Source organism: Rousettus aegyptiacus, unplaced genomic scaffold (assembly GCF_014176215.1).
Source record: "Rousettus aegyptiacus isolate mRouAeg1 unplaced genomic scaffold, mRouAeg1.p scaffold_m13_p_6, whole genome shotgun sequence".
In the NCBI taxonomy this organism is placed as follows: Eukaryota; Metazoa; Chordata; class Mammalia; order Chiroptera; family Pteropodidae; genus Rousettus; species Rousettus aegyptiacus.
Window position 1 is genome coordinate 81,709,641 of NW_023416309.1, and position 16,736 is coordinate 81,726,376.

Genomic DNA, 16,736 nt, shown 5'->3' on the forward strand with positions numbered 1-16,736 from the left:
GAGCAAGGCAGAGTTACCACTACAGTGACTCTCTAAAGGTCTAACGTCTCTGAGCCTCTGTCTCCTCAGCTGTAAAATGGGAGACTCATAGTCACTGCTATTAAGGCTGTTGTGAGGATTAGGTAGGACTAACTATGGCCAGAGTCGAGCACCATGCTGTAGCTACGGCAAGCCCTCAGTGAACCCAGCAAAGATTTTAATACTTCCCTAGATAAACTATGGTATTGTTTATTTTTAAAAACCATTGAGCCTATAAATATGGTACTTGTCAATATAATTGGTATTTATTGTGACAGTAATTTTATAATGATGCTGCCTGTTTTCTTCTTCAGCAGTTGACATGGCACTTTCATACCCACTGCTTTCTGGGAGCTCTGCTCTTTAGAGAGCCCTGTGAGAGTCTCCTATGCCACAGCTCAGGGCGTTCCAGGGACTTTGCAGTGGCCTTCAGAACCCCATCAATCTGCCATCATCAAGGTCCTCTGCACCTCAACCTGGCTGGGGGGATAGACAGGCCCCACTGGTGTCTCCCAGCCCCAGTGGGTCATGGGCCCCATGAATTACAGACCAAATCCACAGGCTGCTGCCTCTTAGGTGGAAACGAGGTCAGGGCTCCTCATTGGCCATTCAACACTCAGTGGCTCCACCTTTGACTTGCATCAGAGGTAATAAAGGCATAGCCCCTGACCTTGGAGAGGATTGTAGGGGTGAGTGCCAGGAGGCTGAGGGGTACAGGATACCCCAGCCCATCCCTACATACATAGACTCCCTATGATGCCAGTGATGAGAGGACAGAAGGAGAGGAGGCGGGGTGCAGCTGGGTAAAGTGCTGCAGGTGGCACCTGGGTGTTGCTATTCTCAGAAGCCACATCATTGCCTGGCAGTGCCAGAGGCTGCCTTGGATGAGGGGGAGGGGGAGGGCAGCTGCAATGCTGAGGATATTCTGGCTGAGGCAGGAGCTGGCAGAAAGTCATCTTCTTCCTTCACTGGGATTCCTCAGGCTTTTCCCCAGAACCCACTAGGTACTAGGTTTCAGGGGTCCCCCCTCAACCCTGGACTCACACCCGAGTGGATGAACAGGGTAACCAGCTCAGGGAGGGAGGAGAGATGCTTGTGTGAGGTCTGTCTTTGCTCACTGCTCATCTTCCAAAGCCCACTAGATACATCTCCATACTGGCCACTGGCAATGACCAGGACTTCAGACCCCTGCTGCCACTGCCACACTGGAAGTGTCCCATGGGCATGCAGGAAACCTGGTCCTTATAGATGGATCCTCCAGCATCTCTTGGGCTTCAGAGCAGGCTGGAGGGTGGCATGTGGGCCGGAGGGTGTCTGCCATGACAGTATTAACAAGAATAGTGACAGGAACCCCCTTCTTACATGCTGTGCTCTACAGTCTCCAAAATGCTTTTATCTCTATCACCCGTGACCCAGCCCAAAAGGACGCTGGGAGAGAGCTCATCCTTACTCCGCTGTACTTTAAGTACTGATGATGGCGACTGCCTGGTGGAGGGGAAGTGCCTGAGGATTAGTGTGTGTGCATGTATGTAGGTGTGGCTGTTTACGTGTTTGTCTATGTGACCATGTGTGTGGTTAGGCTTCAGCCCCCAGCAGAGTGCCCAGCATGAAGGAGGTGCTTGTTGAGTGAACGAGTGAATGTGTGAATGCATAAATGCGTGAATGAATGCTCGCATGTGTGCTGTGGAGGGGTTGCCGTGAAGTTACAGGTTGATTTAGAAGCAGGCTTCTGGAAGAGATGTCAAGAAGTTGAATTTCAGGTGCTGGAAAATGTAGGAGAAAAAATCGGTTCCAATTAATTAAAAAGATAGTTCTGACAAAGTTGACCGTTGTCAAAAACTGGGAAAAAATACCCAGAGCTCGGAAGTTTGAAGTCAGTTGCTCTGATTAAAGAATTAATCACCACCTCATTACATAGAACAATTTGGCAACTGTTATAATCAAAAGCCTTAAAAACTTAGATGTTTTGGAGAACCATTTATACTCATTTACTGAACAAATATTTATGACGCTTCTACTGTGTACCTACCAGACAAGATATAAATTACTAGGTACACAGTGGTGATTAAAACAGACATGATCTTTGCCCTCAAGGAGCTTATTTTCTAGAGGGGAAGATACAAATTAATAAAATTATCACACAAACGTGTAATTACACATCGCAATAAATGATCTGAAGGGAAAGTATAGGGTGCTGCGAAACAGGGTATTAGCAGGATGGGTCCTAATTAGATGGGAGTGGTCAGGACATAATTGTCTGGAGACACATTTAATAGAGGCCAAATGGAGATCCGAAGGATGAATAGATGTTGTCGCATGACGAATGAGGAGGATATGCATTTGAGATATCGAGAATAGCATGTGCAAAGGCCCTGAAGCAGAAAAGAGCTTGGTTTGCTTAAGGAGCTGACCGAAGACCAGTGTGGCTGGAACTCAGGGAGTGGCAGAAAGGGTGGAAGGAGATGGGGCTGGAGAGGCCAGATCAGACAGGGCCTTGTCGCCCTTGGTACAGAGCCGGATTTTATCCTAAGTGTAGTGGACAGGCACTGGAAGATTTTAAGCAGGGGAGCAGGTGACATGATCCAGTTGAAGTGGAGAGCGAATTGGAGGGGGCTGAGAGTGGAAGAAAGTAGATGAATTAGAAGATACGCATCGTCAGGGCGGGAGAAGATGTTCGCTGTGCCCAGGTGGGATTCCAGGGGGGATGTGGAAAGGAAAGTAGCTTTGGGATACAGTATTCTGATACAGATTAGATGATGCTGACATAATTGTTTCCTCCTTGTAGACAAAGGGGAATTTGACCAAATGTTCTCAGAACTACAAAATACAAAAATAATAATAATAATAAGAAGAAGAAGTCATTAATTTATTCTCTTTTCTAGAGTTTCTGCAGTAAGTTTATATTATTTTAACGTTAAGTTAAAAAGTCAGAGCATTTGCTTTCTGTGGGCCAGTCTTTGTAGGAAGGACGTGGAGAGGGAGGTTGACCCAGATTGTGTTCTGAGCACTGCAGTCTTGGTGTTGCTTTTCCTCACTGTCAGACAACCTCAAGAGGATAAAGTGCACCCCCGCCCTCCCATCTGGGGCTGGCACTGACCCCAGGTTGGTGTGGAGGGGAGAGGGCTAGGAAGGGACCACGGGAGGCTCCTTAGCTCAGCTGACGAGCCCTCCCTCTGTCCCAGCCTCCTGGCCAGGCTACCCGCCTCACCCCAGTTCCATGAACCCTCTGAGGCATTTCTGGGGAGCTTATACCTGTCACATCTTTCTTCCCACAGGTGGAAAAACTTGTGAAATATTTGGATCCCAATGACCTGGGGAGAATCAACTTTAAGGACTTTTGCCGGGGGGTGTTCGCCATGAAGGGTAAGGTGCTCTGGAGGAACGGGTCCAGGGGCTCTCAGGATCCTGTCCAGCTGGGGAGGCTGACATGCCTTGGGTTTCAGCTCCGAGTCCTTCCTGTGGGGGTCCCAGGAGCTCATGATGTTTCCGGATGCGGCTCCACATGGAGCCTGAGGGGAAGAATCTTGGGCTCACAGCCGTGAAGGGACTGTGGGCAGTTGAGCCTCTGCATGGAGGCCCCCACCAGAGTCAGGCACCTCTGCCCTTCCCATTGCCTGTGCCCCTCTTTGCTTTCCTTTTTTTTCTCTCTCCCTCCTCCTCCTAAGGAGGTCATCTTTTTCTAGAAGACCAGCTCTTGAGGAGTTTTCCAGGACATGGGACTTGCAGTTTTAAAACCTGGACAGAGCTGGTCACTCTGTCCCTCTGACTTCCTTCTAAGTTTCCTTCACTTGTTTCCTACCCCTCTCCTCCTCTAAACTTCTCCGGTTTCTTCATTTCCTCTCTGCCCCTTCCCTCTAAGGGGGCGGTATAAAATCCCTTTTTCTTCCCTCCTGCCCCCAATTCAAAGGCCTCCCGTGAGAGACGCCAAGAATATGGTCTCGGATTATGGCCACTCTCACTACCAAACTGTCTGGAGAAAGTAGCTCAGGCTGCCAGCAGGTGGGCTTCCTAAGGCTGCTCCCCTGGCTGTGAAGGGTGCACTAGGAGTCCTGAGGCCTTCCTGTTGTGCATGAAAGAAGCCGCATTTCCCTGTCAGTGTGGCTCAGAGCAGGATGGATCCTTCTCTGTGAAGCACCCCAAGTTCTGGGAGGGCAGGAAGGAAATAGGAATCACTGCCATAGAGGTGAAGAGCAAAACGCCAAGTGAGCTGAGAGGTTGGGGGACTCACACAGCAGGCCCCCAATGAATGTTTGTGAATGGAGTTGACTCTATGGGGCCACCACTAACTGCACGAGCTTTGCAGGTTTGACTTCCTTTGTCCGATATGATTTGGGGGTATTTGCTCAGGGATGGAGGAGGGAGGCCACCTGTATAATGGAGTCAGAAGGAGGTAGAGCCACCCTGAGGGTGACCCTATCCCAGATGTTCTGGAGTTTGCAGGGTTACAGAGGGCCTCGGCCTCAGGGTAATGTGTGCATTTGGAGTCACTTTGAGCAGGAAGTATTGTCTCATATCCCTTCCTCCAGGAAGGCCTGCTTGATTCCCTTTGCCCCCAGCCTGCCCTCCTCATTCGTGAGTCTCTTTTCTGTGTGTTTCTTGTTGGGGTTTGTCCCAGTGGAAGAACATCTAGAGAGCAAGTACCAGTCTCAGCTCCCTCCACAGAGCCGGCTCCTCCACAGCCTGGGTGTTCCGTCTCTGCCTCTGAATGATCAGCTAGTCCCCCCGGAAACGTGGGCAACCTGCCTCCCCATGTCCCTTCCCTCCCAAGTCCTGTCAATCAGAAGCAAAGCTGCTGTGACGGCCGAGGCTCTGACCCTCCACTGTCTGTCTGTTCATCCACAGGGTGTGAGGAGCTGCTGAAGGACGTGCTGTCCGTGGAGAGTGTAGGGACACTGCCCTGCGCACCGGAGATCCCAGACTGTGTGGAGCAGGTAAGAGGGGGCGGCCTCAGGCCCCTCCTCTCTCAGGAGGAACCGGGGCACCTCCTGCGGCCTACCTAGCCCTTCTCAGTCTTTTTGCCTTGGCTTCACATTTTTGGTGTCTGGAGGCTTCCGAGCCTCCTCTGAGAACCCTTTGGCTTTAAAGTCAGGAAATAGACTTTGGAACCAGAGCAGTGAAGTCCCTTGGGAAGCCATGACAGAGAGTGTAGGGGCTGGGTGTCCTGTCTCTGTGGTACCAAGGAGAAACCAAACCTAGAGAAGGAAAATGACAGGCAGGCAGGGCGACAATATTTTTCTTTCCTCCTGTGCTATAACCCGCTGAGCTGACAGGTCCCTGTGTAGTAGTTTTTTTGTTTGTTTGTTTTGTTCCCCTCCCCCCAAACAACAGCCACCAGTTCCCCAATTCAATTCAATTCTGACACTAACCACCCAGAGTTAGTACAGACCCAGGGTCAAGGACTCAGTCCCACAAGACTGCCTGTCTTGGGGGCAACCACAAACAGGGCGCTCAAGCTACCTGTATCTCTGCTAGCTGACTACAAAGGCGGGAGTTCCCATGACCCTCCTCGGGTTCTGTAATTCACTGGGACAACTCAGAACTTAGGAAAACACTGTGTTTACTCACAAGTGAACTCAAAAAGAGTCTGGAAGTTTTAGCTAGAAACAAATAATAAAGATTTCTTCAAGGATCTCGTGGTTTGCACACTGGAAACACAACGAGGCAATACCTAGAAATGTTCCAAAGAAAGAAAAGCTGAGTTCTTACAGTACAAATTACATTCTTAAGAATCAGTCCTGCATTTTTAGCCTCTGACTGAGTCCAAGATGGTAATCCTCAGGGGTCCCCAACCCTCGAGCTGTGGACTGGTACTGGTCCATGGCCTGTTAGGAACTGGGCCACACAGCAGGAGGTGAGCAAGCGAAGCTTCATCTGTATTTGCAGCCGCTCCCCAGCGCTAGCATCACCGCCTCAGCTCCACCTCAGATCACTGGGCATTAGATTCTCATAGGAGCGCCGGTCCCCTGGTGCTGAAAAGGTTGGGGACCACTGCTCTAGATGACCAGTAATATGAATAATGGATATCAGGTGGTCTGGGTGGGTAAACATTCTTTCCTTGCCTTTTTAGGGGGTAACCAGAGGCTTATCTGAAGGTTTGATATATTTCTAGGCATTGATGCAGAACTAGAAAGTTCACAAGTTTAAGTTCCCAAGCTAGTGAAAACAAAAATAGAGTTGTTTCCTCATTCTTTGATCTACTTGATTTTATTAATTTAGCAGCTTCACTGCAGCGACTCTAATCTGTTTTCTTCACTCTTCCTCATTATGATTATCGGTTTGTTATAAAGAACAGAATTCAGGAGCAGCCAAATCAGAAGGATGCACAGGGCCAGGTTTGGAGGTGGGGTCGATAGAGATTTCACGCCTTCTCCAGACACACTGCCTTCCCAGCACAGCAGTGTGCTCACCAGCCCGACTTTCCTCCCGGATCTCTTGTGGGGAGTTTTTATAACCCAGTCTCCAGGCTCCCTCACCTCCCAGAGGTGGGAGGGTGGGTGGGGCTGAGAGTTCTTACCTCCTAATCATGAGTTGGATCTTTCTGGTGACCAGCCTACCCTGAGGCTCTCTAGAGGCCCCACCTTGAGTCACCTTAATAGTGTGAGCTCAGGAGTGTTTGGTAGGGGCTCCTTGTGAACAAGCAAAAGCACTCCTCTCACTGGGGAAGTTCCAAGGGCTTCCGAAACTCAGTGCCAGGAAGTGGGTCAAGGACCACAGTCACCATGGCTCTGCTTTTACTCTTACCATCACCTGATGGTTTGTTTTGTATAGAACTTTGTACAGTTTTGTATAGAACTTTTGTACTGTTTTTACCCTACAGAGAAACATGCTTTAAGATGTGAGAAAACAGACCGCTGGTACATGAGAATTCCCTGCCTCCTTATGCTGTGTCTTGAAGATTAGTATTAGAAAGTGGTGCTGAAGTTGCAAATGCTCCTTGACTTATGATGGGGTTCCATGCCCACAGTGCCCAGGTCGTGTCTCTGCAGCCATGGGTTGCTTTTGGGGCCCTCACTCGAGCCATCCACACTTCTAGAGAAGATGGCTTGTGGGGAAGAGGTGAGAAATAGGCACAGAAGAGTTGGCCTGTTTTTAAAGTGACAGCGTTTTTCCACACACAAAATCTGGAGGTTATAGTAAAGCAAAGATCATGTCAGTCGAATCGCAGCAACCCCAGGACTCCCCTCATTTCCTCTCTCGCGGGACTTGCACACATACAGGTTTTTGTTTCCTGTGGTGTAAGCCCTCCTGGGTGAACTCTTTCCTGCCCTCCACGCAGGTCTGGCCCTCACAGGTGGCCAGAGCCCAGCAAGATAATGATTGATTGCCAGACACAGTGCGGAGCCCGTTCGTGAGTGCCTGGTAGTGCAGCTTGGCTGATCTAGGCTCTATTTCTCATGATGGGCCCCGTGTGCTGGGAGGGAGGTGAAGGGGGACAGTTTGGAGGCCCGCCTCCTGGACACTTGAGCTCCTGTGCTGATGGGTCTTAAAGGCCTAGAGGCCTCAGGCCCTGTGATATGAATGAATCTCCTTCCTGCCTCAGGCTCTGTGTTCCATTTGGCTAAAGACCAGGAAGGGCAAGACCACAGCCCCTCAGGTGGGGGAAGTCGAGGGGGCCAGCCTGGGACCGGTTCTAATCCTCTGGGCCAGGCCTTCAGTGCCCTGCTGTGTCCCAGCTGTCCCCTAGGGGTCAGCTTAAGACTGGTGAGAGTTCGGATCACCACTCAGGTGCCGCGAGGGGATGAAAAGAGCGGAGAGGCTTGGGGACTGTGCTGGGACGACACCTGATGGAAAGGCACCAGCACGCCCACTTGACGAGGGTCACAGTTAAAATAGTGAAATGCTTTAGCGGCGGCTGGTGGTAAACAGTTGCAAACCTGGCATCCTAAAGCACCTCGCCCTGCTCGCCCCTCTCTCAGGCCCCATGAACCCGCCCTGGGCTGACAGAGGCTCTCGGCCTGCTGTCCAGACTTGCGGGCCAATGACAGTCCATCTGGGGCTGGTGGCACCTGTGACACGCTGGTTCTCGAACTTACTAGATGTCACCCTGCCTGTGTCCTCAGAGCCTGTGGCACCCTGGCACAACAAGCCTCGTTCAGGGCTTAGGAAACCCAACTGCTGGGCAGGTTTCCTGACGCAGGGCGTCTGAGGGAATGCCGGTGTCTCCAGTGTCCACAGATGGGTGTCCGAGCCTGCGGTCTCAGGAAGTTCCCTGGGGGTCCCTCCTGAGGCCGGCCTGCTCAGGGCCTGCCCACCGTCCTCTCTTTTTTTCACAGCCCTCAACCTATATGGTGTAAGGGTCTCTGTGGGGGTGTGGGCAGATTTTAAAGGCTAGGGGACAGTGAGATGGAAAAACCTAACCCCACAAGCTCTGTAAGATCCTGGGCTCTTGGTAATTCTTCCACATGGGCTGATTCATAGGGAACCCCATAAGACAAATAGGACATCGGGCCACCTGCTTCTCTTGTGTAATAGCCATCTCAGCAAATGGCGTTACCATCCATCCAGTCCCCAAGCTAGGAAGTCATCCTTGACGCTTCAACATCCAGCTGGCCTCTAGCCCCCTGGTCACTCCTCACCCCTGGTCCTCTCACACTGCCACCTCCTGGCTCTCTTTGTGGTCCCAAGCATTTCTCTCTCCAGACCCTCATTCCATCTTCAGGATCTTCCAAAGGAGCGACCCTGATTGTGTCAACCTCCCCACCCGTTCTGTGGCCCCTCATCACCAACGGGGTAAAATCTTTCATCATCTCCTACCTGCTTATCTAGCCTCGTCTCTCACCATAGCACACTTCACACCCTGGAACTGGGGACACCCATCTGCTCCTCTGAGACTCGGCACAAGTTGCCATTTTCCTGGGATGTCCTCTATCCACTGTCCCTGGGCGAACTTCTGCTCATCATTTAAGACTTCCGTAGGCACCTCCCCCTCCAGGAAGCCTCCCCGGTTCCTGCTGCCTCAGCCTGCCCTCAACCCTGGAAGAAGACCTGCACTGAGCTTCCGTGGGGCCCTGTGCCCTCTATCACTGCCTTAACCTCACCCCCCAGGATGGCCCCACGTTCCCTGCACAGTGACATCAGTAGTGGCAGGTCTCAAGCCGAGCCTGCCTTTTCGTACCCAGCACAGCACCCACAGTGAGCCAGCCTCCTTATCCGTGCTCCACAGGGCATTTCGCTGAGTATTTCTAGGAGGAGAAATCCAGACATGGACTTGTATTGAAAGGTATGCAGATTTTGTGTTTTTTAAATATCATTTTAATAGATGGGGCCAAAATTTTCCTCATACTGTGTCATTCAATAGTGTATAAGAATGCCCATTTCCTCACCCCTTCACCAGCCCTGGAAGTTCTCCATCTGCCGACAGGTCTCCCTTCCACTCCTCACCCCTCCCTTTTCCAATCTGGTGAATCTGATGGTGGGAAACTCATTCTCACTTTCGTATGTGTTGCTATTTACTAGTGAAGTAGATGTTTCCTACCTTCACTGGCCCTTTGCAGTTCTTTTATGAGTTGTTTGTCTTCTCCTTATTGATTTATAAGAAACATATCTATTCTGCCTGTCGATCTTTATGCATTTTGTTTGTATTTTAATCTTGGTTTTGGTGTCTTTTATTATACAGAATTTTAAAATTCCAATGTAATCATTCTCAATCTTTTTAGGCCATCTCCCTGTTCTGTGTTATTTTGTGCCTTCCTTGCTTCAAGGCTATACACATATTCTATCTATTGTTTTCAAATGCTTTTAGACAAAGAGTGTTTATGCTTAGCTCTTTGATTCACCTCAAGCATGTTTTTGGTTTTGGTGAGGACAATAGCTGGCGTTATTATTTTCCACATGTTGCCACCTGTTCAAGTTTCTGCTGTAACCGCTTTCCCCAGTCATGTGAAATTTCACTCCTTTACCATATGCTCATGTTTCCTTGCAAACATGGGTCTCTTTCTGGACTCTATTGTGTTGTGTTGATCTATTTTTCTACCTAATTCTAAGCCCAAACCACTGTTTCAGTTACTCTTGCAATTATAGTTTGATGTCTGATAGAGAAAGCCTCCTTCATTATTTTATATTTAAATTTTCTTTTTATTATTCCTACATGTTTTCTTTTCCTGAATAACTTTTTTTTTTTTTCAAATTTGATTGAAAATCCTGCTAGAGATTTTCTTTGAAATTTGTCCATCAATTGAAGGGAATTGGCTTCTTGCAATATTGAGTTCTCTCATCCAGGAACACGGTATATCTCTCCATTTATTCTGGCCTTCCTTATGCTCTTCAGGAAAGTCTTATGATTTTTCTCAAACAGGTTCTGCACATTTCTCAATAGGGTAACTGCCTTTTAGAGTTTCTGTTGCTGTTGTGTGTAGGATCTTTTTGCCGTGATATTTTCTAATTAGTTACAACTAGTGTATAGAACAGATTTTTATTTTTGGTGCTGATATTGTCATGACAACCTTACTAAACTTCCTTATTAGTTCTAGTATTTCATTTATGTACTATTTTCCAGTCCACTTAATCTACATAACAATGTAGCCATATTATTTTTCTGCATGAATTCAAATGGCTACATAATATTTCATCACATGAAGGCAACCAGATTTACTTACCAGTTTGTTATTGTTGGGCATATACAGTCTTTAACCTGATTTCATGATTAACAAAAGCAACATTGATCATCATTCTTGTAGCGAGATTGTTCCCCATAGCAGCAATCGTTGCCTTAGAATAAGTCAGAGGCTGGCAAATTACAGTTCCCATGGGCCAAATCTAGCAGCCTGTTTTTATAAATAAGGTTTTATTGGAACACAGCCACACTCATTTGCTCACCCCTTGACTGTGGCTGCTTTCACATTACAATGGCAGAGCTGAGTGGCTGCCACAACGATTTATGGTCCTCAAAGCCTAATATATTTACTGTTTACCCTTTACAGAAAAAGTTTGCCAACCTTCGGGATGGATTCTGGTAGGTGGAAAATGTTTTATAAAAAAAAAAAAAAAATACAAATCTTAACATTTCTAATACATCTGCCAAATTCTTTTCCAGAAGAGTTATCTCAATTAGGATCCCTACTCCCCTTTCACTATTGGGTGTTACTGATTTCTTAAACCTTTTTAATTTAAGAGGCTAAAATTAAAATTGCCGTTTTGAATTATAATGTGGCTGAACTTCTTAAATTACATTTATTGGTCATTAGGTGTTCTTTCTTCATGAATTGCCTGCCCACATTCTTCGTTCTGATTTTCACGGATGTTCATTTTCACTGATTTATAAGAACTAGAAATATTAAATTTTTGACATGCATTACAAATATTTTTTCAGCTAGTCATTTATTTTTTAACCTTGTTTATGACAGCAAGTTAAAAAAAAATTATAGCCAACTCATAAATCTTTTCCATTATGGCTTCGGCCTTTGGTGTAATACTTAGAAAGGCTTTTCCATTCAAGACTGTAAAACTATTCGATTTTGTTTTTATTTTATGTATTCAGTTTTTATGTTTAAAGCTCTGATCCACAGAATGAATTTCAATGTCTAGAGCGAAGTAGGGATCCAATTTTCTTTTTCTCTCCTCAGCTTGTCTTACCCTCCCTCTTGCCCACCTTACCTCACAGAACCAGAAGCTCTTTGTAAGATTTTATGCTTAAGTGGTCCCCTGATGGCAAAATAAATGGGGTTTGCTAGGAACCCAGACTTCAGCCTGAGCCCAAACTGGCTGTTCTGCTTATATTCGGAAGAAGCTTTGCCAGAAGTCTTGCCAGAACATTTTTTAAAAATCTACATTGTTCTTCTCTCTAGAACTGGCCTGGGGGCACTTATGACCTGGAGGTCCAAGTCCACCATTGCTTAATTTAATCCATTCTGAAGCAAGTGTTTCTAAAACCACTTGTGACAACAGCAGTTTTAAATCCTAAGGTCCAAGTTCACCATTGGTTAACTTCAACCATCCTGAAGCAAGTATTTCTAAAACCATTTGTGACAACGGCATTTTTAAATTCTAAAAATACTTTTTTCTGACAAACATTGCTTTGATTCAGCTGTGCTGGTGGAGGTGTGGGTGGCGGCACCAGGCTTGACGGGTGTAATGAGGGTGTTTCATTGCTCAGAGAGGGGCCTTATTTGATCTGTTCTGCTTACATATGGGCCCAGTATTTTTTCTGTTTCAACACCTCCCTTCTCCAAAAAAGAAAGGATAATATATTTATCTCAAGCCTCATAAACTCTTGTAGTGCCTGCAAGAATAAAAAGATCCTCGAGTCGTATCTCTTTTTTTTTTAACTTTATTTTTTAATTGAAAAAATGATTTAAATTAACCCCTCCACCCCCAATCTACCTTCCCCTCCCCCCCTTGAGTCATATCTGTGGGAGGTAACTGAATTCTGATTAAAGCAAGAGTGGCTGGGGCAGAAATGAAGCAGATGTTGAAGCTCTTTTGTTTGTTACCTAACTCTGGTCTGCCCTGGACCGTCTGTCCTTCGCCTCCTGCTCCTAACCACTCCTACAGTAAGAAGGCTGGGCTGAGCCCACCATGAGCACCAGCTTCCCAGGACAGTCTTGCACTCCACTCCCTGCCTAACTGGACCCTAATGCTCAAGTTCACACATAGCTTTAGAACTTAGACTCACTAAGTTAGAGCTTGAGTACACTTTAGTAAGTGGCCACTTATATCCGGTTTTTTTAAAAAGCCGAGTAGAAGGGGAAAGTTTGGTTTAATTAATCTGTAGGATGTTAACCAACTTTGTATTTAACTTTGCAGTGTTGTTTCAGCATCCTTTCTTTCATTGACTTTACATACTTCGGTCTCTCCCATTCTTCTTTGAAGCAGCTATCCCAACCTGCCAGTTCCCTCAGTAATGAGTTAAGTAAATTTTGACACAGGTAACAGTGGGAAAACACACACACATACAGACAGACAACCATATCAGGACAGATGTTAGTTCTCAGAAACCGCACAGTCTAAACTAGTGGTTCTTGCCTTTGGCTACCCATTGAAATCATGTAGGGTGCTTTAAAAAATACTGATGCCTGGGTCCCTCCCAGAGATTCTAAATTTGTCTGGCAAGGGGTCTACTCATCTATTTTGAAAAGCTCCCCAGGTAATTCTAATACACACCCAAGTTTGAAAACCAAGTGTCTAAACCAAGAGTTCTCAAACTTTGATGCAGATTAGAATAAGCTGGGAGCTTTTGGGATTCTGGATGCCCGGGCTATTCCTCAGACCAATTAACCCAGAACCTCTAGAGGCGAGACCCAGACATTGGCATTTTTTAAAGCTCCTCAGGTAATTCTATGAAGCCATGACGTCCTGGATTCTAGCCAGTTCACCTCAACATTTCTTTTCCTAAGGATAGACTATAGAGGCTGGGGTGGGGGAAGAGGCTTACACCTTGAAGATGGCCAATGTCTGGCACAGCATGTGTGCTCAACAAAGGTTTTCACCCTTTTCATGTGGCCCCAGAGACATCTTCTGGGGTGTCATTTCCATAGAACCCGGCTGCCAGGGTGCCAGGCATAAGGATGGAGCATTCCTAGAGTCCAGTGAGCCATGACTTTGCTTTTCCAGAAAGAGGCCCTGCAAAGGCCCACGGGGACTCAGGTCAGCAGGGCTGAGGGCGCTCCATGTGTCAGAGCCTGAACAGAAATCTCATTAGGGAGTTCCTCATCTGCCCCCCACCCCACCCCACACCAGTTTAGAACCTTCTGAGAGCTCAGGCTCCCGCTGCAGAAGGTACAAGAATGGAGAATAGATCACGTTGACTTAACAAACACCTAGCGAATTTACTTTTCCTCTGATTTTAATTTGAAATTTTTCAACTTTCTGGAAAGTTGTAAAAGAAAATTGAATACCCATATACCCAGCATCTTAGATTCACCAATTGTTAGCATGTTGTTAATTTGCTTTCTCTGCATATGTGTGTGTGTGTGTGTGTGTGTCTATACACACTCATTTTTTGTGGGCCTATTTGAAAGTTAGTTGCTGACATTATGACACTTTATTCTTAAATACTCGGCCATTCCTAAGAGCAAGGATATCCACCTCCATACCCACAATACAGTTATCATTTGTGGGAAATTTAACATTGCCTCAACATATTAGCTCATGTACATTTGCAAGTTTTCCATTATTTTTATAATTTTTATAGCTTTTCTTTATGATCTTGGATCTGATCCAGGATTACACATTACATTTAGTAGCCATGTCTCTTTAGTCTCCAACCATCTAGAATGATTTTCAACCCTTTTTTTTTTTTTTTGGCATTTTTTATTAATTCAAGCCAGTTACTCCAGAGGATGCCCCTCAATTTGGATTTGCCCGTGTCGATTGTCTAGCCCTTTGGGGTAGTACAATTTAAATCCAGATTAAAAAGAGGTGGCAAGGAGGGGCGCAGAAGGGGAGTTCTGTTATGTTTGTTCTTCCTCTCCAAAACGCATTTAAAGTACCTATCCTTGGTGCCCGCTCCTCGAGTCTCAGTCTTCCTAGCTGCAAAGGAGCTGGCAAGTGGGGCGTGCAGGAGATGGGGGAGCACCACAGGATGGAAGGGCTTGTCCATGTGGGGCAGAGTGTCTACTCCTTGGCACCTGTCCCCAGAAGTGGGAGGAGGCATCAGGCCTCGGTGCTTGCTGGCTCTGAGAATGCACGGTGGGCCGTGTGGCTGTCTGTGTAGTGTATGGTGAACCTTGCCACCTGGGAACCACGTGGGGAGACATGGGTCCTTGCTCCACGGCTGTGGCCACAGCATCCTCTCAGATCTTTGCACAGCTACCTTCTCATCCTTTAAGTTTCAGCGCAAATGTCACCTCTTCAGAGAAACCTTCCCTGGCCACTCATCTCAAGGAGCCCCCTCCTCACCTAGTCCCTGTCAGTCATAACACCCTGCTCATTTCCTTCAAAGCATACATAGTCTTAATCACCTTGGTGTGCTGCCTGTCCCCCCTCCCAAATTGGACTATAAGCTCCGTGGGTCGAGGACTTTGCCTGCCTCTTTCACTGCGGTACCCTCTGTACCCGGCACAGTGCCTGGCACAGAGATGCCATCAATACATAGTTGTGTGAGCAGATAGACAAATCTCAGCTGTGGAAGGCCAACTCTGCCAGGGAGGATGGGCGAGTTTTCTCTAGAGCAGTTGGGGGAACCCCTGCCCCGAAACGCTGTGCAAATCACGCTCTACCTCTGTGCTTCCAGGGACTTAGGAGCTGGAAGGGAGGTGACTGGGTGCTCTCTCTGACTCTACACAGGGCTCTCAAACTTTAATGTGTGTTTAAATCACTTGGGGGCTTACCAAGATGCAGACTCTAACTCAGTAGGTCCAGGGTTGGCCTGATTCTGCATTTCCTACAGGCTCCCAGGTAGTGGTGGCCCTGCTGGTTAGGGACCACACTAGCACAGCTTTCGGTGACTTGTGCGTCCTGCCCCCATGCTTCTCCTTAAATGCCATAGGAAGATGTGGAAAGAGCCTGAGGGTCCCTCCACTGCTTCCTCTCTCCCTCCTCCCGCCCTTCACCAGCAAGTGTTGTTTCTAACAGTGGCTGTCACCTCCGCATGTGGCGAGGCCTGCTAGATTTCTGTTTCCACATGTCTGCTACTGTGACAGACAAGACAGATTCTCTGCCAGGAACTGTGCTCAGCTACTTATTTCTGTCACCGCTCTGTTTTCCCTCCGTGCTCCTTTCATTAAGGCAGACTCTTTGGGGATGTTGTGTCTGCCGACATCAGGCCCGGCTGGCCCCTCCAGTGCCCTGTGGGACAGCTGACCTGGCTGGGAACTGCGAGATGTTGCCAACCAAACCCGAGGCTGAGGGGTTTCCGAACTTTGATTTCGGGAGTAGGCACATATAGGCATGCCTGACTGGCCCTAGAAGCAAAGGATTAATTTAAACATGGGGAAAGCAGGGGCTTTGGGATCTGAGTGTCCTGGGTTTGGAGCCTAACCCTGTTACAAGTTACTTGACCCCTCTGAGCCTCACTTTCTTCCCTTGCTAAATGGAGGCTGTTACTGGTGTTTTCCTCACAGGGTTATTGTACAAGTGAAAAAGGAGAAGCCATGGAAAACACTCAGCACAGGGCCTAGAAAATGCTGGAGCCTCTCAAATCGTAACGTATATTTTGTGAGACATATCACGTAGGTTTAATGCCTTTTGCCCCACAGTTGTTAACAAGGTGCTGATAAGAGATGCTTGTGTCCCAAGCCTCCTGTCCACACCTGCATCCCTAACAGACCTGTTGCTCCTGCACAACTAGGAGATTCAGCCCCTTGGGCGTTCCCAAGAATTGGGCCCACCCCAGTGCCAGAAGCTTCTCCCAGGGGTGGGAGGGCCTGAGGACATGAAAACTCTCCCTGCTGAGCTTGAGGGAGAATTCTTCTGTTTTATTAGAGATTAACAGCTAAGTCCACCCTGATCGCTGCTACATTCCTTTTCCTGACCAGGATATTACAAATGGCTGAGAGTGATATGAGACACAGTGTAATGCCTGATTCTTGAGATGGAACCCTCAGTGCACTCTGTGGGGGTCCCAGGCTGGTTATCGAGTCGCCCCAGGCCTTCGATTACCAGCGCAGCACTCACGGGCAGCAGGAGCGCTGAACAAGCCCCTGCCTCAGCGCCTTGCCTAGGCCTGCTGCACTGGTTGGGCAGAAAAGGCTCTTTGGACCACAAGGACTGGGAAGCTGAGCATCTTCTCAACTCCGACCTGGACCTTACCTCCAGAACCCATTTCACAACAGGCACCTTCA

The 16,736-nt window shown here is 47.7% G+C and overlaps 1 protein-coding gene across 1 annotated transcript in view; it reads left to right on the forward strand.

Annotated features, from left to right (window-relative positions):
- RAB11FIP4 (RAB11 family interacting protein 4) overlaps positions 1-16,736 on the forward strand; it is a 102,876-nt gene that overhangs the window by 24,724 nt on the left and 61,416 nt on the right. The window contains exons 2-3 of the mRNA XM_036222734.1: positions 3,294-3,381; positions 4,861-4,949. Of these exons, the coding sequence (XP_036078627.1) occupies positions 3,294-3,381; positions 4,861-4,949 (177 nt within the window). The remainder of the gene's footprint in view (positions 1-3,293; positions 3,382-4,860; positions 4,950-16,736) is intronic.